This window comes from Staurois parvus, unplaced genomic scaffold, assembly GCF_062004578.1.
Source record: "Staurois parvus isolate SC_StPar_1 unplaced genomic scaffold, SC_StPar_1.0 ptg000821l, whole genome shotgun sequence".
NCBI classification, from domain to species: domain Eukaryota; kingdom Metazoa; phylum Chordata; class Amphibia; order Anura; family Ranidae; genus Staurois; species Staurois parvus.
In genome coordinates this window covers 197,501-222,183 of record NW_028318617.1, presented here as the reverse complement: position 1 = coordinate 222,183, position 24,683 = coordinate 197,501, and the positions used below count along the sequence as shown (strand labels likewise).

Genomic DNA, 24,683 nt, shown 5'->3' with positions numbered 1-24,683 from the left:
TTGAGACTAAATATTTCCAGACTAGCAGTGTGTTCTGTACTGGACTTGTATGTAGGGAATGCCCAGCCCACAGAAAAATAATGTGAACAAGGAATTCACAAGAAAAAGTGGTTACATAAAAGACAATGCGATACACAAATTAATAAAATATGTTTTTATTAGCAAAATTGCAATATTATACAATTGATTGAAGACTGCTGGTAACTGTCCCCTCAATATAAAGACAATACAAAAGACAACCTAAAACAAAAAAAAATTTAAAAATTTAAAAAAAAGACATCATGGCTAGGCCATACATTGTACTAAGCTGCAGAGACAATTTGACCACCATGGTGGGGATACATATATCATGGAGAATTGCTATAGACCAGTCATCAGAATTATACAGGTGTAACCCAGTGGCATCCCTAGGCAGATGTGGGGGGGTGCGTGCCGCACCGGGTGACACCTACCGCATGGGGTGACACAGGACCCGCTCCATGAAAAGGTAAGTTGTAAAGAAAGCCGACGATCCCAGCAGAATGGATCAGATCTGCGGATTGAGCATAATGAATCAGAGTCCGATCTATTATGCTCACCAATCCGCAGATCCGATCCATCCTTCGGGGATCGTCGGCTTGCTTTACAACTTACCTTTTCGTGGAGCGGGTCCGGTGTCACCCCGTAAAGGTTGCATTCCGACGATCCCCACAGGATGGATGGGATCTGCAGATTGGTGAGCATAATGGATACGACTCTGATCCATTATGCTCAATCTGCAGATCCGATCCATCCTGTGGGGATCGTCGGAATGCAACCTTTACGGGGTGACACCGGACCCGCTCCATGAAAAGGTAGGTTGTAAAGCAAGCCGACGATCCCCGCAGGATGGATCGGATCTGCGGATTGGTGAGCATAATAGATCGGACTCTGATCCATTATGCTCAATCCGCAGATCCGATCCATTCTGCGGGGATTGTCGGAGGGGGTGTCACCAAGTGTTCTCGCACCGGGTGACACCAACCCTAGGGACTACCCTGGTGTAACCTTTATTGGCACGGAAATAGAAGCCCAACTAGTGAAGATATGCAGTGATGGATATACATCATGACCAGGTAACTGGATACATTCCACATATAGATGCCTGTGTCAGAATAGTGATGAATAAGGCACTTGTTGCAATCCAGATTGTGTATAGCCCATAGGCCAATTCCTGAGACCAGAAGACACAGCCTCCGAATATAATATGCAATAGTGACTTATAAACCCACAGTGGATATTGCATTAAGGTCCTTTGAAGATGTATGTCGTATCAACAAAATATGGGCAAAATAGCAGCTCCCGCACTGCAGACAACGTGATGACCTTCGAAGGAAAATGGCACATTCCTGAAAGGAGAGTTGGTTGGCTTGTCCATATAGTCACATTCCTTTGATATTTAAGGGAATCAGACTTTGTCCTCATATAGCCCTTTAGTCAAGGCTTGGAGGCATTCTTAAACATTTGTGAGGCTAACATTATTATGGAAATATGGAATTTGCAAATTCCCAATCAGAAGGGCAAGAGATACAGCTGGTGATGCACTGTGATAATACCAAGTTCAGCGGATGGTGTACACCAGGATGTACAGAGAGTCGGTGTCAGGAACAGGCAGAGGTTGGTAACAATCGGGCAGCGTGGTACAGAATCATCAGGCAGAAGCATGGTCTGTAGTCCAGGCGGAGGTGGATACCAGAGGCAGATTGCAAACATGAGCAGGTAGAGATAATCCAAGAGCAAAGTCAGAGCAAAGGCCAGGTCTGGAAAAAGATTATGGATGCACATCAGGAATGGGTTCCAAGAAAAAAGGCTGAAGCAGGAATGGGTTCTAAGAAAAAAGGCTGAAGACCGTACAGCACAGGACTAATGCAGGGTTCAGGTTTAAATAGGCCGCTTGTCAGCAGTGTGCGCACGTTTCTGCATGTGTGCGTGATCGAGTGCTCATACGTGCGGGCAAATGAGCAATCTGTCTTCTAAGCTTCTGCCTATGCACATATTTATTAGCCTAACAACAGGCCTTAGTTTGACGGCTGGTAACATGTTCCTGACATGTCTGTTTTAGAACTTTTGTTAGGTCACTCAAAAAACACTATAACATGTAGAAAGCATCACTATGCATCAGACATCTCTTTATTATAATCTAGAGCAGGGGTCTCCAAACTTTCTAAGCAAATGGCCAATTTACTGTCCTTTAGTCTTTAAGGGGCCGTATTCTGGCCAGTGGGAGCTCACAATGCCCCATTGTTTGTTTTAATATAAGGAATAGTGCCCCATTGTTGGTGACAATGGGAGAAATAGTGCCCCATCATTGGTGTCAGTGGGAGGAATAGTGCCCCATCATTGGTGTCAGTGGGAGGAATAGTGCCCCATTGTTGGTGTCAGTGGAAGGAATAGTGCCCCATCATTGGTGTTAGTGGGAGGAATAGTGCCCCATCATTGGTATCAGTGGGAGAAATAGTGCCCCATCATTGGTGTCAGTGGGAGGAATAGTGCCCCATCATTGGTATCAGTGGGAGGAATAGTGCCCCATCGTTGGTGACAATGGGAGGAATAGTGCTCCATCATTGGTGTCAGTGGGAGGAATAGTGCTCCATCATTGGTGTCAGTGGGAGGAATAGTGCTCCATCATTGGTGTCAGTGGGAGGAATAGTGCCCCATCATTGGTGTCAGTGGGAGGAATTGTGCCCCATCATTGGTGACAATGGGAGGAATAGTGCTCCATCGTTGAAAGTGACTGGAGAGAAGCGCCTTAGTACTAAACAATTGTAAAGCTGCTATGCACAAATGAGGTACCAATAACCCCTAGAAGACCTTACTAAACATAAAATAAAGTGCAGCGCTAAACATATATAGATAATGACATGTATTCAATCAGTTCGATCAATAAAAAGTCCTCCTCAATTAGGTGACAGAGATTAGGTGCTCAAGTATGCAGGTGACTTAGGTATTCAGGTGACTTGGTTCAGGTATCCGTGCACGAACGTGATAAAGCAATGCGCACTCACCAGACCCGCATAAAATATGCGCCTTTGTGTATAAATGATCCAGATGTCATCCGATACTGGGTGGTCCTCCCTCAGCTGTGTATGAGGTTGATGATCCTCTCCACTTAGGGGTCCCCCTGGTGTTGGACGTTAAAGGATCTGGTCTGGGTCCCTCCGGTGTATCCAGGAGCAGGTCTGCAAATTAGAGTGCTCCTTGCTGTTCCTTCACATGTGTGTTTCTCTGTGCTCACCTGAGCACAGAGAAACACACATGTGAAGGAACAGCAAGGAGCACTCTAATTTGCAGACCTGCTCCTGGATACACCGGAGGGACCCAGACCAGATCCTTTAACGTCCAACACCAGGGGGACCCCTAAGTGGAGAGGATCATCAGCCTCATACACAGCTGAGGGAGGACCACCCAGTATCGGATGACATCTGGATCATTTATACACAAAGGCGCATATTTTATGCGGGTCTGGTGAGTGCGCATTGCTTTATCACTTTCGTGCACGGATACCTGAACCAAGTCACCTGAATACCTAAGTCACCTGCATACTTGAGCACCTAATCTCTGTCACCTAATTGAGGAGGACTTTTTATTGATCGAACTGATTGAATACATGTCATTATCTATATATGTTTAGCGCTGCACTTTATTTTATGTTTAGTGCTCCATCATTGGTGTCAGTGGGAGGAATAGTGCCCCATCGTTGGTGACAATGGGAGGAATAGTGTTCCATCATTGGTGTCAGTGGGAGGAATAGTGCCCCATCATTGGTGTCAGTGGGAGGAATAGTGCCCCATCATTGGTGTCAGTGGGAGGAATAGTGCCCCATCATTGGTATCAGTGGGAGGAATAGTGCCCCATTGTTGATGACAATGGGAGGAATAGTGCCCCATCGTTGGTGACATTGGGAGGAATAGTGCCCCATTGTTGGTGACAATGGGAGGAATAGTGTCCCATCATTGGTGTCAGTGGGAGGAATAGTGTCCCATCATTGGTGACATTGGGTGCAATAGTGCCCCATTTTGGGCGACAATGGGAGGAATAGTGCCCCATCATTAGTGTCAGTGGAAAGAATAGCGCCCCATCAGTAATATCAGTTGGAGGAGCAGTGTCCCAAGGGCCGGATAAAGGCAAGCAAAGGGTCACAGCTTGGAGACCACTGATTTAAACTTGTGCAATGATGGGGGTCGGTTTGCTTGGCTTTCTTGGTGGTAGACAGCTCAACAGCAATGTTCAGTTCCCGTTTTCAAAACAAGACCCCTGCTAGAAGCCACAATCAGATGGTGCATTCCTGGATAGAAGGCTTCAGCCACGATGACTATGGGAATACAGGCTTGCAGTGCATTGGCAGAGTGTCCTGCAGCTCCAATTAATAGCTGAGGAATGCCAACCGACCATGCTAGCGTGGATCTGCTTATTTTAGTTTTTTCATTGATAGAGGTCTTACTCCTGGTTCACATATGTGCGGGCCGCAATTTGCGCGGACATGAGAGCCTTTTAATTAACGGACTCCCATGCCTCGGGAAATGCAGGGAAGACGTCCCTGCACTACATGGGAAATCACAGCCCGCACGGGAACTGAGGTTCCCAGTACAGTTGCAATTTCCAGTGCGGGTGGCGTGCCATTAGAATTAATGGCACCCGCCTGCGGGTCCCGCATTCCTCTGTGTGGGTGGTGCGGCTGCAGGTGTTTGTGCAGGTCCTGCAGTGGCACCACCCCCACAGATCTGAACTTAGTCTTAGAGAAGATTTCCTGCACTTTGGAGATAATTACTTGCACTTCCTGTTGTGTCTACAGGACAAGAAGTAAAGAGAAATCTCCCATAGGAACACAGATGGCAAAAAAAAAAAACACATCAAGAGATTTTATCCCTTTCCTTTGCTATCTCAAAAATTAAAAAAAAGTTTTGGCTTTGGTTCTACTTTACATATTGAGGCTTTCTGTGATGTAATTTCACTGTAGCCAGACTTCTGCTCTGGCTTCTAATGGTGGCAGAAACTTGAGGGAAATTACAAAGAGGGATACAGGCATAAAGCCTACGCCACTCTTCTAAACTGAAAATACGCAGCAGATTCTGAACCTAATTAACAAATTGGATGCAAACTATTTTGTTAATTGGGAGCAGTCTGCTCACTTTTCTATGCTGTGTCTGCACCAGATACAGCATAGAAAGCAGGGCAGCTTCAGCTGCTTCTGTGTCTCCCTCTGCCCACCCCCTCCACTTTTCTCGGCTGAGAGGAGGAGAAGGATGACTGTTAATCCTGGGTTTGTTGTGGTTAACATGCCAATGTATTCTCATGCCTATATGTAGGCTCTGCTCATGCAGTGTAATTACTGCACGGGTCGTGATGGCTGTGAACTGTCTGTATACAGTTCATATTTTGTGTACCAGGTCTGATTTGGAAGGGATCTGTGGCCGTTTTTCTATATTGAAAACGGGTGCGATCCCTTTGTTGATTTGGTGCGGAATCTGAGCCACTTTCTATTTCACTTTGAAATAGTAACTAGCACGGGCGGTGCACATAGACCCGAAACAGGTTTATCTATTTGTTGTTTTTGCGTACAAAGCTTAGTTATTTCCCTAGACTGTGTTTGCACGAGATTTCCTAAGCTTTCAAATTGATTTCTTCACCTGGACCAAGTCTGAGGATGCCTGCTGCTACCATAGAATTGGGATCCATCTATCAAATTTTAGTTTCAATTTTTATTGAAATTGTTTATATATAGCCACCCAGAACAAAGGAGATCATCGTACAAATCTAGCTCATCAATGCCATAACATTTGTCCACCAATACAATATACGGGTGTGCTTAAACAACTCAAGAGCAGGGCGTTCAGAGTGGACCACAGGGATAGATACAGGATGATACTATGAATTAGGCTCCCGCCCTTTCTTAGCATCTCTTCCCCTTTGCTAGATTGTACAGCAATCAATAAGTAAATTAAAAGACAAAGGAATGAAAGGGTAGTAGAGGAAAATAAAGGGCGATAGGGTGGAGAAGTGGATCCCAGGGGCTGCAAAGCCAGCTTACATGTCGCCCAATACAGAACAGATCAATGTGCATACACCATGCCTACCGGCTCCAAACCTTTTTGAAACATGTATTTGAATCCTGGAGGATGTTTGTAGTTGGTTCATGAGACATAGTCCATGATATTTTTTTCTGTACCTGAGAGACGGGGGCCTTGATGGTCTTCTTCCATGATCGAACTATCCACTATCTAATAGTTAATTTAGCCACCAGAAAAGTAGACAACCAAACGTTGATTGGCTCGGGATACTTTCTCAAGCGGTTCATTCTAATGAGCCACATATGATGAGATTGCAGAATATTGACACCAGTGACCCATTGTAGGAGGGCAAAAACTCTGTTCTGAAAGCCCCTAAGTGGAGGACATTCCCACCAGCGATCTGGCAAAGTTTATGATCCTGTTGCAATGTGTGTTCACAAATGTTTTCATGTGTTTCTATTGATTTCAATGGAAACCTAGGTATGTTAACACAAGTGTGATGGGCCCTAAAGGAAACTTTTATCGGTGACTGCTTTTCTGACCAGCTTCTAAAAATGTTAATTGCCTGGCTGCCATGCTGGCGTTCTTGCTTCAGTACTTTGAGTTGCCAGAACAATTTCGCAAACATGGACTTTTGACTTTTCTGATCCCTAAACTGGAATCTGGGTCAGTGTCAGGAATCAACAGCAGGGATGGCCAGATCTGTGTGGGTACATTAAGGAAACTGGGACTGGACTGTGTATGATTTAAGTGAGATCTATTTACAGTGAAACAAAATCCATCCAAACACAGGCACATGGCAAACCTAAAAATATAAGCGAACCAAAAACCCAGTGACAGAATACTTGACGAATACCTAACAGCCTAACTAACTATATACAATGTATACAAAATAGGGAAAACAGAAAAGCAGGGACCATCAGAGATGCAGGAAGCAGCTGGGAAGGGGGAACCAAACCTGGGAGAGCAGGCACAAGGCATCAGGATAACAGCGTACCGGGCAGGACCAGGAACAGGATAATGGCTAGCAATATCTAGCAGCAGCAAAACACTGGAGTGAGATGCACAAATAGGGGAGGACCTAAATACCATCCCAGCATCAGGATAATGTATAGCAATATTTGGCAGCAGCAAAACACTGGAGCGAGAGGCACTAATAGGGGAAGACCTAAATTCCCTCCCAGCAGCCAGCATCAGGATAATGTATAGCAATATTTGGCAGCAGCAAAACACTGGAGAGAGAGGCACTAATAGGGGAGAACCTAAATACCCTCCCAGCAGCCAGCATCAGGATAAAGTCTAGCAATATTTGGCAACAGCAAAACACTGGAGCGAGAGGCACTAATAGGGGAGGACCTAAATACCCTCCCAGCAGCCAGCATCAGGATAAAGTCTAGCAATATTTGGCAGCAGCAAAACATTGCAGCGAGAGGCACTAATAGGGGAGGACCTAAATACCCTCCCAACAGCCAGCATCAGGATAATGTATAACAATATTTGGCAGCAGCAAAACACTGGAGCGAGAGGCACTAATAGGGGAGGACCTAAATACCCTCCCAGCAGCCAGCATCAGGATAAAGTCTAGCAATATCTATCAGCAGCAAAACACTGGAGCGAGAGGCACTGATACGGGAGGACCTAAATACCTTCCTAGCAGCCAACATCAAGTGGAAACTGATTACTAATATGTGCTGGCATTCAACCATCGGTGGACACAGAAACTACAACCTTCAGCTCTGGGAAGCACAGTGCCACCAGCAGGTGATCTTGGTCCCAACAGTCAGTGAATTAAAAAGTTTAACCAACATTTTTAAATGGAGGTCATCAATGGCAAACCACATTTCCAGAAGGCATTCATCAGTAGCATTTCTTAGGAAAGGTTTTCTCTAAATCCTCGCAGCTGTCAATGGTTGTACAAGGACAGTTTCAGATAATCCAGTTTAAAAATACAAACCCGAAAATCCATTTTTTAATATTACACATATAGTAATAACAATGGAACTTCATCTATCACCCGCAAGCTTCTAGTTCTTCCTTCTGATGCCCTCATTGACTTCAAAAGCTCGTTGTCGGAAACTCACGGCTCGTTATTGTAGCCGGAGCCAAAGCATCATCAAATTAACAGTCGTCTAATTTAGCATCAAAATGATATAGTGGAAACAAGCCGTCTTTTCCCAAGTCTTTGATCTTCCGTATGCAGCATAAATTGGTCTGTTTTTCTGCCGCTTTCAAAGGGAAGTGCCTTCATTTTCTTCTGACAAATCTGGAATATTACAAGGAATCCTCAGATAGCGTGCAAATGTTCTTTAATTCGGCGACGGAAAGCAAGGAGTTCTCTTTAATACATTCAGAAAGACGTAGGTGGGCGTTGTGTGGATGATGGTAGAAGATAGAGATCGGCGTATATGCCTGCATATGTAAAGGAGGCCCCGGAGAGCAGTTAGATCAAGAGATAAAATAACATCCTATCTGGTGAAAAATAATTGGCCATTATAGGAGAAATGCTTCAAACTCATTCAGCTTAGTGGAGGAAGCCATTTTGTCATGTTATCTGTTCACTTAGTGACACCTAGTGAGATCTCTTTTAAAGGAATTGATTGTGTTTTTTAAATTTACGTCTTCGTATACATCATGGTTGGAGCCTCAATTGACCAGTGACCTTTGCAAAACATGGCGGTCCATGCTGCCGCCATTAAAGTGTATCTTAAGCCAAAACTCTTAACGTTTTGGATAGTGTGGTGCGGGATCAGAACCAACTATTGTTCTCAAGCAGCCTATAGTTTATAGAATTTTCTCTTTACTTCTATCATGGGTGGAAGGAAAAACAAAATGCTCGATTCCCCCATCAACTCAGTCATTGTTGATGATGAAGTCTATCCCACAGCCCTATTGTGTTCTTCCAGTTGAGAGCCTTCCCTGATGGCAGAACACAATTATCACTGCTGGTGGCTCACTTTAGAAAAATCCCACAGGCTGGTTGCACTGAAGTCAATCGATGGATTGACTTCAGTACAACCAGCTTGCCCATAGATGGATCAAATCTTGGCCGGTTCCTGCCGAACCCTCCGAGATTCGTTCCATCTATGGCCGGTTTTAGCACCGGTGATGGTTGCCCTTTAAAATCCTCCAATTTTAACAACTAATCTTCTATTTGGAGAGATTGCGTTTCATTTTTGTTGTGTCTACAGGACAGGAAGTTGGAAGAAATCTCCCCAATTGGATACATAATTAAAAAAAAAAAAAAAGACTGACAGGTGTTAACTATTCCCTAATCGAACATGAAAAACAAAAGCTTTGGCTTTAGATAGACTTTAAATTTTAATATTAGTTTGTAGCATCTCCACTATCTGTAGCAAGGCTCTGTGCAAACTGGTGCAAGATCAGCATGCTTGCCTATCTTGCTGCTGCCAGCTGGCCCTTTAAATGTCTGTAACTTCAGAGGCTTCCCATAGAGATGAGCTCAGGTGAGTTCAGATACAAGTCAGACCCTGCCTAAGCTATCCTGCTGGGAAGCTGTCAAAGCTGACAGCCAGTCGTAGGTGGCTTGTAATGTATATTTATGTGCGGGAAGGGGAATGCCTCCATCTCCTATGATTGTCAGTTGGCTTTGAGAGCTTTCTGGCAGAATAGCTGAGGCAGGTTTGGACTTACCTGAGCTATTCACTCCTTCCCAGTAATGTGAATACTGTATCTGGATGTCCCAGTGGTCATGTGGCCAGGAGTCTTATTGGCTCTTGATTGTAAACCATGACCTGGAGTCAACAGTGGCAGCTTAATCACAGTACATTGTGTGCTCCAAGCACAAAATGGTGACACCAGCTGTATGCATAGATGTGGCCATAGAGCCCACCACTGTGCCACCAAATAGAAGACAACATTTTAAGGCTTTAAATGAACACTGAAGTGCTCAGTCTGAGTCCTTCCATGTTCATTGCTATCTTGGGTAGGATAGAAGTGTCAGGTAATTGAGTGCACCTTCTATCCTACCCAAGACTTTTCACTGAAATGACCATAATGCCATTTCGGAAAGGTAGCAGCCCAAGCCCCCATGAGAGTCCACCATTCTCCACTGGGCACAACCTACTGGAAGGGACTTCTTCATCTTTGCCAACACAATCACCCATCCATGACTATTAAAGTGTTAAAGCTGTGTTTGCAGGGCAGACAAGCCTTTCTCAGCTTTCCAGTTTATAAGTAAATACTGCAGCTGTCACTGAATGCCAGAAGATATTGTAGAACCAAAAAAGATGGGAGTCGTCTTTTAGGACCATTTTCAGATCTTTGAATGGAGGATTGATATCTATCTGGATAAGGATTGCTGGTTCCATGATCTACACTTATTCATCTCCCATTTGAGTTGCCTACGTTGACCAGTGTGTTTCGGTCAGAATTTCTGGTAAGGGGCTGAACCATTCTGGTGATGGTGGATCATGGGAATTGCATTTGGGACTTTTTAACTGGAACTTTTTCTGATTTATTGGACTTTGTTTTTTTTGATTAGTGCTGCAATTTTTATTTATTTACCATCCACGACTATTGACTGATCTAGTCACTCCAGCGTGGTCTCTCTCACAAACCAGAGATGTTTATTGTTTTTGCAGTGTCAGGCCGTGAGGAGATCGAAATCTGTGTCCCTGACCTCCAGTTCCCACAGAATCAGTGGTCTTTTCATTTGAAGAACTGGGGGCTGCCTATTCTGACCTTTAAAATTCTAGATACCTAGGTGTCTGGCTTAAATCTTTTCTGAACTACTGACCTGATACAAGCATGTCTAAAAATTTACAAACTCTTGTTGGCCTTACTTATTCCATTTTAGCTACTTGGCACGTATTGTAGTTAGAAAATTTAGTGTGACAGCCAAGCAACCAGTATTTTCTGAAGAAGAGAAGTGTGGGTATTCTCTGTGCACCGTATGTTATCTTTAACTAGTTGCCGACCGCAGATAGCCGAATGACGGCTGCACTGCGGCCGGCCAGTTCTGGGTGGACGTCATATGACCTCCTCCCAGAACGCGCTCTCGGGCGCGAATCCGACTATCTCCGTGATCGCTGTGTCCTACGGACACAGCTGATCACGTGATGTGGTAAAAGGCCAATCACAGCGGCCTTTTACCACGTGATCAGCCGTGTCCAATGACACGCTGATCAGAGGGAAATTCAATTGCCGGTTCTCGTCTGCACTTTCCTCGCGCTGTCAGATCGTGAGGAAAGTACTGCCGAGAACCGGCAGTTGTCAGAGCGAGGATCGGCACGATCATCAGGGCACTGATGATCAGTGCCCTGATGATCGGTGCCCAGCAGTGCCACCCACAAGTTCCGCCCACCTGTGCCCAGCAGTGCGCCCACTAGCTCCGCCCACCTGTGCCCAGCAATGCACCCACCTGTGCCACTCTGCAGTGTCACACACCTGTGCCCAGAAGTGCCACCCACCTGTGCCCACCCACCAGTGCCACCCACCAGTGCAGCCCAGCAGTGCTGCCAGTCAGTGCCCAGCGGTTGTGCCAGTCAGTGCCGCCAGTCAGTGCCCAGCAGTGATGCCAGTCAGTGCCGTCTATCAGTACCCATCATCAGTGCCGCCTATCAGTGCTGCATATTAGTGCCGCCTATCCGTGACACCTCATTAGTGCTGTCTATCAGTGCCCATCAGTGCTGCCTCATCAACACACATCAGGAGAAAAATTACCTGTTTGAAAAATTTTATAATAGAAACAAAGAAACTTTTTTTTTTTTTCAAATTTTTTGCACTTTTTTTGTTTATAGCGCAAAAAGTAAAGCGCCCAGTGGCGATTAAATACCACCAAAAGAAATCTCTATTTGTGAGAAAAAAATGATCAAAATTTCATATGGGTGCAATGTTGCATGACCGCGCAATTGTCAATCAAACTGCGGCAGCGCTGAAAATTGGCCTGGTAAATAAGGGGGTATAAGTGCCTGGTAGGCAAGTGGTTAAGTGGTCATATTATGAAATTTATAAAATTGGTAATAGAATTTGAAAGCAAGTAGAGAACCTACATGTACTCACGTGTGCCTTCAGGTGTCATCTTGTGCATCTCTAAAGCCTCAAAATCCAAAGTCTACTAATTTCAACTTCAGCATTCTACTCCTGATGCCAGTTTTCTAACTTCGTGACAGCTTTGTTTTAAGCAAAAAAATAAAAACGTCGTGGGATTCTCCAACAAGCAGCTGCTTCGAGGCCCAAAGGCAGAGATGACTTCATTCTATTTCTGGTTTGCTGGCCAGTTGCGTCGAATGCTTAATTCTTCTATCTGTCCATGATTCCAGGAGGATGAACCCAGCAGGATTCCCATTTCCACCAAATGTTCACAGCCAAAAATAATTCTCACAATCCCCCTGTGGATTTTTATATGGATGGCGAAAGTAAATGGAAAATCTGTTTGCCAGGCAACAGGGAGAGGGCATTAGAAACAAATTAACGTGCAGAATTTTTTGCGGTTCCCCCAATAGAATTTGAGTAGTAAATGGCAGGGCCCTCAACTTATCAGCATTCATCCGAAAGTCAAATACTAGTTATGGGTGCAGAAGCTTCACCCGTACCACAGCTTTGTGCACTACCTGTTTTTTGTTTTTTTTTGGTGGTGGGTGGGATGGATCACAGGTCACCGGTGAATTGAGTGTCAGCGATGACGGAGTCTATAATTCACTTTCACTCGTTCATTATCGAAGTGTCCAACACCATAAGATCCCATTTTAGCCAACAACAAACCAATTATGTTTGGAGACCTTCCTGCTCACGAGCGATACATATCACCCTGATTGCACAGAGGGAAGTGTGAATTATGTGACATTCAATTAGACGGACAACCTCTTCCCACATTACTGGGAGGCTTTTGATAGGAGCGCTGAATACGACCGCGCCAGTGTAGCAAACATAGCAGAAAGACGCTTAGAAATTAGTATATGGCTTTGGCACGCTGGGGAAAATAGGCCTTGTTAACATACAAATACATTGTGCAAAAAAGGTGTTTGTCTTTTTTGTTGTTTTTTTTTTTTAGTATTTTTTTTTTAAAGTGTATCTAATCCCCAAAACAAAAATGTATATATGTTGCAGGTTACTGTGTCCCAGATCTTTAGTTCACAAGATACACACAACTAGCATTTCTTGAGTAAGGGCAGGTGATTTATGTAGCATTTACTTCCTGGAATCCATCTGTCCGTAGCACAGGCATGCTCCCCCCCCCAAAAGGTGACCGATGTGGCAGCGGGGGGGGGGGGGGGGGGGTCGAGTCAGAAATGCGAAGCTTCCACTTTTGGGTGGAAGTCTGCTTTAAAACAAGTACATGTAATATACCTTATTCCAAAAAATACCACTCCTAATATTAGTAATAATTAGCAGCACATTATATATATGTGTCACACTAATTCCTTTTGATAGTCTCTATGTGCAAACTTCTTTACACAAATATTAAATGACATAAAATATATGTGACATAAAATTATATGTGACAAAAAATAAACAAACAAATTATGTATGTTATAATAATATTATATAGGGTTTATAAAGCGCCAATAGTTCGCTCAGAGCTGTATATTATAATGGGAGACAGTACAGTAACAATACGATTCAATACATGAGGGGATTGAGGGCCCTGCTCCTTGGAGCTTACAATCTAGGAAGGAGGGGATAGTGGTACAGGAGGAAATAGCCGTGGGGGATGGAGTGGTAGGAGGAGTGGAGGAGAACGGCTGTTAGGTGAGGGCGGGGTAGGCTTCCCTGTAGAGATGGGTTTTCAGGGTGCGCCTAAAGGTGAGAAGAGTAGGTGATAGTCTGATGTATTGGGGTAGGGAGTTCCAGAGGATGGGGGAAGCCCTGGAGAAGTCCTGGAGACAGGCATGGGAGGAGGAGACCAAGGAACTAGAGAGTAGGCGGTCTTGTGAGGAGCGGAGAGTATGTTTTGGGTGGTATTTGGAGACGAGATCGGTGATGTAGTTTTGGGGCAGAGTTATGAACAGCTTTTTACGTCAATGTTAGCATTTTGAATTTTATCCGTTGGGCAATCGGAAGCCAGTGGAGGGATTGGCAGAGAGGGGTGGCAGATACAAAGCGGTTTGTAAGGTGGATGAGTCTGGCCGCAGCATTCAAGATAGATGGAAGGGGGGATAGCCTGCTATGAGGAGGGAGTTACAGTAGTCAAGGCGTGAAATAATAAGGGAGTGAATGAGTTGCTTAGTGGTGCCCACAAAACACCATAAAATATAAGTACAGTGTAATCAATAATTATTTACAAAAAAACAAAAAAAATCGTCCAAAAATAAAATTGTCCAAAAAAAAAAAAACTTTCACAATGTAAATCCTTTGGGAGTCCCAGTGCAGAAATAAATAAACCACGTGCTGTGCTTTTCATACACCCCCTCTTAGGTGTGCACTCACCAGAACATAGCCTTTAATGAGCCTTATTGCATAAATTCCAGAAAACGGGGTCATCAGAACACAGCCTTTTTGTTAAGACCAGGAGGTTCCTCCAATAATAATCCATGATAAAAATGGTAGCCAGGATCATAATATATATTCCTCTCCATAGTTACATAGAAAGAGAAAAATATTTTGCTCCAATCGTGTATTACCAAAGGTTCACTTCCGGTTCGCGTATCTGCGTCACTTCTGGTCCGCCTCACCGTCCCACCCTGACATGTTTCGTCGTACCTGACTTCATCATAGGGATTACGGTGTGGTACAGCACATCACTTATATAGACAGACTTTAATTAACCCACCAGATGCTTAATTAGGTTTAATTAGTGCACCGTCCCACAGGAAACAGATCATATTGTCTCACAGGAAACGATGCATCAAACTGGCAACATAGAGTGCCATATACTGAATACTATGGGCAAATACCCTAAAAATAATGGACAAATATTACCTTATCTCCAATGCCTGCGTATTGATCGCATCAACATACTCCGATGGTTATTACAAACCATCTTCATGACCATACAATCTAATCTGGACATCACAGCAAATCAATAAACCAATATTACCATAATAATACAATAAAAATAAAAAAACCTAAAATAAAAAATAGAATAAATATTAAATTAAAATTAAAATAAAAAAATGATACAATTTCTTAAATCACTAATAAAATAGTTAATATCCACCTCAACATACAATGCCCCTGGGACTAATGACTGAAGTATATATATCTCTATAAATTCAGTATGTTTATTTCATTAGGGGATAAAATTGTTTGACTGATGTTATAGATACCTGCAGTGTCTAGTCTCTCCTACTTTTTTTAATATTGTTGAACCCTTCTACCTGCTCTACATCCTCGATGGGATGTTTTGTTCTTATAGGACCTCCTCTTCCTGTTTATTGGACAGAAGGGACTACCTCTTTGGCCTCCCCTCCCCCAACTCCTACCAAAAAAAGAGTTAGGGCCTTGTTGTTGATTGGTATTAGAATAATAGTCTTCTTTGTACTCATTAAATGGTTGATATCTATTATAAATGGGTACATCATATTGTATTGAGGGATACCGTATTTTTCGCTCCATAAGACACACCTGACCATACGATGCACCTAGATTTTAGAGGAGGAAAACGAGAAAAAAATATTCTGAACCAATGGACTGCAGACATAGTACTGGAGATGACCAGAGACTGCGGACGTAGTACTGGAGATGACCAGAGACTGCGGACACAGTACAGGAGATGACCAGAGACTGCGGACGTAGTACTGGAGATGACCAGAGACTGCGGACGTAGTACTGGAGATGACCAGAGACTGCGGACGTAGTACTGGAGATGACCAGAGACTGCGGACGTAGTACTGGAGATGACCAGAGACTGCGGACGTAGTACTGGAGATGACCAGAGACTGCGGACGTAGTACTGGAGATGACCAGAGACTGCGGACGTAGTACAGGAGATGACCAGAGACTGCGGACGTAGTACAGGAGATGACCAGAGACTGCGGACACAGTACAGGAGATGACCAGAGACTGCGGACAGTACAGGAGATGACCAGAGACTGCGGACGTAGTACAGGAGATGACCAGAGACTGCGGACGTAGTACTGGAGATGACCAGAGACTGCGGACGTAGTACTGGAGATGACCAGAGACTGCGGGCGTAGTACTGGAGATGACCAGAGACTGCAGGGGGGGGGGGATACCCGAATTTAACAAGTACAAGTTCCCGCTTTTGCTGAGTTGTCCTCCCCCCTTTCCCTCCCCGTAGACTTGTGGGACACGTGATAGGTCCCAGAAGACTACAGGGTCATTCACAAAGCGCAGCGCTTCTCGTGCATGCGCAGTTGGCACCCGGCTGTGAAGCTGCAAGCTGTCACAGCCGGGTGCCCACACTGAAGCTACCGGCGCCGGGGAGAGAAAACGGCAGGTGAAAGCAGAACAACGCTGGACCGAACAGGTAGGACCGAGGAGTGGGTTCTTCTGCACAGAAGAACCGAGCGGCCGGCCCGGTATTCTGACACGGTGGCGGTGGGAATACCGGGCCGACCGCTCCATATTCGCTCTGTAAGACACACAAACATTTCTCCCCATTTTTTTTGGGGGAAAAAAAGTGCGTCTTATGGAGCGAAAAATCCGGTACTTTCCCATGTATGTACTAATTCTGACGGCATAAGGGTTATAAATAGTCAGTGCTGACTGAGAGGGGGAAGTTCGGCGGTAAGCCACGTCCGATATTTAGCGCACTCAAGCTCACTTCTCGCTATGTGCGGCACAGGTCATTTCTGCGCTGGGTCATTTCTGCGCTGGGTCATTTCTGCGCTGGGTCATTTCTGCGCTGGGTCATTTTCTGCGCTGGGTCATTTTCTGCGCCGGGTCATTTTCTGCGCCGGGTCATTTTCTGCGCCGGGTCATTTTCTGCGCCGGGTCGTTTTCTGCGCCGGGTCGTTTCTGCGCCGGGTCATTTTCTGCGCCGGGTCGTTTCTGCGCCGGGTCATTTTCTGCGCCGGGTCGTTTCTGCGCCGGGTCATTTTCTGCGCCGGGTCGTTTCTGCGCTGGGTCTTCTCTGATTTAGTTGGGAGGAATGCATTAACATATTAAAGCTTTCATGAGATCTCGGCGCTCGGATTTACATTTGTTGCGTACAGCCCACACATTTCTGTCCTGCGTTGAGTGATTGACTTTCAGCTTTCTGTGTTCTGATGTTTAATATGCACGTGTCTTGTAGGAAACGTCCCGTTGTGTCTCGGCAGGGGGGCTAATCGGTTTTCTCCCATTTTTCTTCCATACTTCCAGAGGTGTAGAGATGAATAGTCAGCAGCTGCTGGAGATGTATACAGAGGCGTGATTGTTGTGATTGTGAAGACGTGACAAGGACAACCTCAAGTCATTGTCGGTCTTCTCCACCATCTATCTGCCTTTCTCGGGATCTCCATGATTTATGATATGCAGCAGGAAGCTCCATTGTACCTTCTAATGAAAGGGAGAGCAGAGGTCAATGATCAGACATGGGTACATTGAATGTCTGTTTAATATTTGATGACCCAACACTAGAAAGAAAATCGCTTTCAAATACATCCTCGTTAGGAGGACGCTTTGTTTTACCTCTATCAAGGCTGTTCTGTGTTTTCCTGAACTAGTAGCCAATTAGAGTGTATGTGAACCCTCACCTTGTTAAACAACCCATTCAGGTTGAAATGGAAAGCAAAACATTTGTGTATAGATGTAAAAAAATAAATGTAAAAAATAAATATATATATATACTGTATATATACATACAAAATACCCTTTTTCTATCTATGATGGGGCACTATTCCTCCCACTGACACCAATGATGGGGCACTATTCCTCCCACTGACACCAATGATGGGGCACTATTCCTCCCACTGACCCCAATGATGGGGCACTATTCCTCCCACTGACCCCAATGATGGGGCACTATTCCCCCCACTGATACCAATGATGGGGCACTATTCCTCCCTCTGACCCCAATGATGGGGCACTATTCCCCCCACTGACACCAATGATGGGGCACTATTCCTCCCACTGACGCCAACGATGGGGCACTATTCCTCCCACTGACGCCAACGATGGGGCACTATTCCTCCCACTGACGCCAACGATGGGGCACTATTCCTCCCACTGACGCCAACGATGGGGCACTATTCCTCCCACTGACGCCAACGATGGGGCACTATTCCTCCCACTGACGCCAACGATGGGGCACTATTCCTCCCACTGACGCCAACGATGGGGCACTATTCCTCCCACTGACGCCAACGATGGGGCACTATTCCTCCCACTGACGCCAACGATGGGGCACTATTCCTCCCACTGACGCCAACGATGGGGCACTATTCCTCCCACTGACGCCAACGATGGGGCACTATTCCTCCCACTGACGCCAACGATGGGGCACTATTCCTCCCACTGACGCCAACGATGGGGCACTATTCCTCCCACTGACGCCAACGATGGGGCACTATTCCTCCCACTGACGCCAATGATGGGGCACTATTCCTCCCACTGACGCCAATGATGGGGCACTATTCCCCCCACTGACACCAATGATGGGGCATTATTCCTCCCACTGATACCAATGATGGGGCACTATTCCTTCCACTGATACCAATGATGGGGCACTATTCCTCCCACTGATACCAATGATGTGGCACTATTCCTTCCACTGATACCAATGATGGGGCACTATTCCTCCCACTGATACCAATGATGGGGCACTATTCCTCCCACTGATACCAATGATGAGGCACTCTTCCTCCCACTGATGGGGCACTATTCCTTCCACTGATACCAATGATGGGGCACTATTCCTCTCACTGACACCAATGATGGGGCACTATTTCTCCCACTGATACCAATGATGGGGCAATATTCCTCCCACTGATACCAATGATGGGGCACTATTCCTCCTACTGATACCAATGATGGGGCACTATTCCTCTCACTGACACCAATGATGGGGCACTATTCCTCCCACTGATACCAATGATGGGGCAATATTCCTCCCACTGATACCAATGATGGGACACTATTCCTCCTACTGATATTAATGATGGGGCACTATTCCTCCCACTGATACCAATGATGGGGCACTATTCCTCCTACTGATATTAATGATGGGGCACTATTCCTCCCACTGATACCAATGATGGGGCACTATTCCTCCCACTGACACCAATGATGGGGCACTATTCCTCCCACTGACACCAATGATGAGGCACTATTCCTCCCCCTGACACCAATGATGCGGGACTATTCCTCCCACTGACACCAATGATGGGGCACTCCATGCGTAAAATATAACTGAATATAACTCCATAACTGAATTCTTTTTTAACTCCTTGGTGCCAAGTGCACTCAAATATGCGGGCTCTTGGCGGCTGGGCCTTGGCGTCGAGGGGCCGCATATTTACGTACCCAATGTACACAACAGACGTGCTGAGAATGTGTGTGCTCCTGCCACATTTACCAGTCCTCCTGAAAAGGTCCTGATTCTGATCATGTGATCGCCGTTTCAGCCAATCACGGCGGGAACATTACTCTAAACCCCGCCCCACCTCCCGGCGTCACAAACCCCTTAAAGGGCCGGGTGGCGCCCACGCCAAGGGGTTAATATCCTGTGGGCACATGGGCTTGTGAATACAAGCGGCCCTGTGTAACAAAACTACGCCTGAATGGTCCTCTACTGTCATGGTGGAAAATCAGCCCTGAGTGCAAAGGGGCTGCCGGAGATCGGAAGCACCTACCATTTTTTTAATCTGGTGACAGGGTCTCTTTAATTAAGGGCCAGGTAAAGGTTGGTCTGCTCCCTCTGTCTCCTGAATGAGGTTCAGGTTTGACTGGAGTTCTCCTTTAACATCTTGAGAAGGCAGATCGTGAGCGACACGGTGTTTAGCCTGGATGAATGCACCGCGATGTCCAAGAGATTCTCTCCACCACGTTGAATTAGTTCCAGACTCTTCCCAGCCTCTAATTTGTCTGTCGGGCCGGGCAGCGAGTCAAGTTTACTTTAAGCCGTCGGATGTTTGTTGCTAGGAAGCTTGCCTACGATTTGTGCAGAAATTAAAAAGGCAATTAAAATATTAATAGAAAGGCTTTAATTCCTCCAGAACTAATGAAGTGGTGCATGTTTATGAGGCAGACTCTCACGCGGAGGAATAATAATTCACTCCGAGCTGCACAGCCAGCTTTCCTATGCCAGTGATTCACCAATGATGGGGTACCATCCTCCCTACTGACACCAATGATGGGGTACCATCCTCCCTACTGACACCAATGATGGGGTACCATCCTCCCTACTGACACCAATGATGGGGTACCATCCTCCCTACTGACACCAATGATGGGGTACCATCCTCCCTACTGACACCAATGATGTACCATCCTTCCTACTGACACCAATGATGTACCATCCTCCCTACTGACACCAATGATGTACCATCCTCCCTACTGACACCAATGATGGGGAACCATCCTCCCTACTGACACCAATGATGGGGAACCATCCTCCCTACTGACACCAATGATGGGGTACCATCCTCCCTACTGACACCAATGATGGGGTACCATCCTCCCTACTGACACCAATGATGGGGTACCATCCTCCCTACTGACACCAATGATGGGGTACCATCCTCCCTACTGACACCAATGATGTACCATCCTTCCTACTGACACCAATGATGGGGTACCATCCTCCCTACTGACACCAATGATGTACCATCCTTCCTACTGACACCAATGATGGGGTACCATCCTCCCTACTGACACCAATGATGGGGTACCATCCTCCCTACTGACACCAATGATGGGGAACCATCCTCCCTACTGACACCAATGATGGGGAACCATCCTCCCTACTGACACCAATGATGGGGTACCATCCTCCCTACTGACACCAATGATGGGGTACCATCCTCCCTACTGACACCAATGATGGGGAACCATCCTCCCTACTGACACCAATGATGGGGTACCATCCTCCCTACTGACACCAATGATGGGGTACCATCCTCCCTACTGACACCAATGATGGGGTACCATCCTTCCTACCGAGAAGAAAGAGGGGTCTTCAGCTTCATCACTCTAGCCGCAGTATGAGCTGCTGCCCATGCGTCTCCATCACAGGAATATAGGGGTACAAAAACAGCGTTTTTTTTTTTGGGGGGGGGTTTGTAAATGTGATCAGCCTATTGGTAAAGTGTACGTCTCTGTACCCGCTCCTCTCCCCAGTATGAAACAAATCATATCCCTCTATAGCGGGGGTCTTCAAACTTTCTAAACAAAGGTCCAGTTTGCTGTTCTTTAGGGGGGCCAAATGTTGGTGTCAGTGGGAGGAATAGTACCCCATCATTGGTGTCCGTAGCAAAAAATAGTGTTGGTGTCAGTAGGAAGGATAGTACCCCGTCACTAGTGTCAGTAGGAAGGATAGTACCTCATCATTGGTGTCAGTGTGAGGAATAGTGCCCCATCACTGGTGTCAGTAGGAAGGATAGTACCTCATCATTGGTGTCAGTAGGAAGGATAGTACCCCATCATTGGTGTCTGTAGGAAGAATGGTACCCCATCATTGGTGTCTGTAGAAAGAATAGTGCCCCATCATTGGTGTCTGTAGGAAGGATAGTACCCCATCATTGGTTGCAGTAAGAAGGTTAGTACCCCATCATTGCTTTCAGTAAGAATAGCACCCCATTGTTGGTGTCATTAGGAAGAATAGCACCCCATCATTGGTGTCTGTAGGAATAGTGCCCCATCATTGGTGTCTGTAGGAAGGTTAGTAAGCCATCATTGGTTTCAGTAAGAAGAATATCACCCCATCATTGGTTTCTTTAGGAAGAATAGCATCCTGTCATTGGTGTCAGTAGGAGGTATAGTACCCCATTACTGTTGTCAGTAGGAAGAATAGTACTCAGTTATTGGTGTCAGTAGGAACAATGGTACCCCACAGTTGCTGTCAGTGGGAGGAATGGTGTCTCACATCAGTGAAAGGAACAGTGCCCCAAGGGGCTGGTCAAGCCACATCTGGCCTTTGGGCCACAGTTTGGAGAGCACTGCTCTATAGTGTGTACTCCATTGAGAGCACTAAGTCATTTCTGTCTGTCTGTGAATCACTTCTGGCAAGTTTTCCTGACACCAAGAGAAAAATGGCGACAGGAGGGACCTCCAATAGAGTGACAGCCTCAGCTCTGTTCCTGTGTGCTGTGTGGAGGGGGGGGGGTGTGTCTCTTCCCTCCAATTATCTCTCAGAGATCTCCTCACTGAGCACTGCAGTGTGTAATTTCAGGTACAACCTATGTAGGAGGATTTCTTTCATCTCCGTGTATCAGTCACTTCACTGGGTATATGGAAGAGTTTACACCCACTTTATTTATTACCTATTTCTAACGTCTTCTGACGTGCTGGCTGGGTTCGCTTCCTCTTTGATTTTTCACCTAAGGACTCCTTAGAGGAGTACTGAGGCAGAGTGCTGTGATGTTTCCAGGAAGCTATGTACTGCAACCTGCTGGCCCCTCCCACCAGCCATGATCTGCCTGCGTTGCATTGAGAAGCACAGAGACCCCAACGATGCCTTTGCTGGGTCTAAAATAAGGCATGAAACTAAATTCATTTTATTTATAAAATGTATTCTCATGGTGATGAGGGTGGGCAAAGGAAACCAAGGAAGGAAAAACATAAGCAGAAAAAAAAAATCGTCGGCTTTAATGAATACATAACGGAGCTGAAATATTTATTTTTATTCCGCGGCTTTAAAAATGCAACGGCAAGTGTGTGGATCTTGGCACTCGGGCGAAGAGTTCTATTTGCTGGAGTCCCCGAGAAATAAAAGAGGCTGTTTGGTGATTTCGCTCTCCGGCATCTACAGAGAACTAGGAGATGTCAGTTATGGGCTGATGGCTCCTTATATTGTAGACTTCTGTTCTCACTGTTCCGGAGAGACCTCTGTAGCAGAATCTCTGATTTTTTTGCTCACTTGATGATAACAAGGTTTTTTTTTTTTTTGTTTTTCTTTTGACTTGATGAAAACACTCTGTAGAAAATGCAATTAGTACCATCAGTGCGGTTAATGAAAGAGACAATAACTTACTAGTCTGTGTGATCATTTTTATTATCTTGATTGGGTAGATGAGATGGTTTATCTTCTCTCATTCTCTTTTTTTTTTTTTTTTTTTTGTCATCTTGTTATTGTAGGCTCTGTATATGAACCTCTAAAAAGTATCGACCTCCTGAGACCAGACGATGAGACTCTGTGGGATAAATTGGATCGTTATTACCGAATTGGTAAGTAGCAGATTTTAATTTTGGCCCTGATAGGGACTCTCATACCTCTCATGGCGGCAGCAAGGAGTCTTGGTTCTTCGGCTGCAACTTATGAAAATACCCAGGGGCGGACTGACCATTCAAGCACACGGGCACTGCCCGAGGGCCCGGGGTCAGTAGGGGGCCCCATGAGATGCCCCTGGTACCTTTTTCATAGGCTTTTTTGAGTTTGGGCAAGGACACAGGGGCCACATGATCCCCTATTGCCCGGGGGCCCCATGAGTTGGTAGTCCGCCCCTGAACATACCTGCTGCAACAACATTGAAACTTAAAGTGGAGTTCCATTCTCTGTACCTCTGTTCTCAGTTCCCCCCTGGTGTACATCTATCTACAGTTGTGCTCAAAAGTTTCCCTCCCCTGGCAGAAATTGTGAAATGTTGGCAATGATATCGAAAATATGACTGATCGTGCCAAAAAATGTTCTTTTATTGAAGAATGATGATTATATCTCCTAGATTGTAAGTGCGAAAGAGTAGGGCCCTCGATCCCCTCATGTTTTGCATTGTATTGGTATTGTTCTGTCACATGTTCTGTCCCCCTTTGTAATGTACAGCGCTGAGCGAACTATTGGCGCTTTATAAATCCTGTATAATAATAATAATATGAAGCCATTTATTATCAAATAGTTGTTTGGCTCCTTTTTAAATCATAATAACAGAAATCACCCAAATGGCCCTGATCAGAAGTCTCCGCCCCCCCCGGATCAGAAGTCTCCGCCCCCCCGGATCAGAAGTCTCCGCCCCCCCGGATCAGAAGTCTCCGCCCCCCCGGATCAGAAGTCTCCGCCCCCCCGGATCAGAAGTCTCCGCCCCCCCGGATCAGAAGTCTCCGCCCCCCCGGATCAGAAGTCTCCGCCCCCCCGGATCAGAAGTCTCCGCCCCCCCGGATCAGAAGTCTCCGCCCCCCCGGATCAGAAGTCTCCGCCCCCCCGGATCAGAAGTCTCCGCCCCCCCCGGATCAGAAGTCTCCGCCCCCCCCGATCAGAAGTCTCCGCCCCCCCCGGATCAGAAGTCTCCGCCCCCCCCGGATCAGAAGTCTCCGCCCCCCCCGGATCAGAAGTCTCCGCCCCCCCCCCGGATCAGAAGTCTCCGCCCCCCCCGGATCAGAAGTCTCCGCCCCCCCCGGATCAGAAGTCTCCGCCCCCCCCCGGATCAGAAGTCTCCGCCCCCCCCCCGGATCAGAAGTCTCCGCCCCCCCCGGATCAGAAGTCTCCGCCCCCCCCCGGATCAGAAGTCTCCGCCCCCCCCCGGATCAGAAGTCTCCGCCCCCCCCCGGATCAGAAGTCTCCGCCCCCCCCCCGGATCAGAAGTCTCCCTCCCCTGGAATGTTTGGTTTTGGTACAGGCACACAAGGTGACACATACATGGGTTAAAAAAAAAAGTAAACAGT

General features: G+C 46.2%; 1 protein-coding gene across 1 annotated transcript in view; it reads left to right on the top strand.

Moving 5' to 3' along the window:
* The window catches only part of LOC149443946 (phosphorylase b kinase regulatory subunit beta-like), a gene marked incomplete at its 3' end in the record, with an annotated part of 249,711 nt that overhangs the window by 30,420 nt on the left and 194,608 nt on the right, over nucleotides 1–24,683 (top strand). Inside the window, exon 2 of the mRNA XM_089655130.1 lies at nucleotides 23,166–23,255. Within this exon, the coding sequence (XP_089511256.1) occupies nucleotides 23,166–23,255 (90 nt within the window). The remainder of the gene's footprint in view (nucleotides 1–23,165; nucleotides 23,256–24,683) is intronic.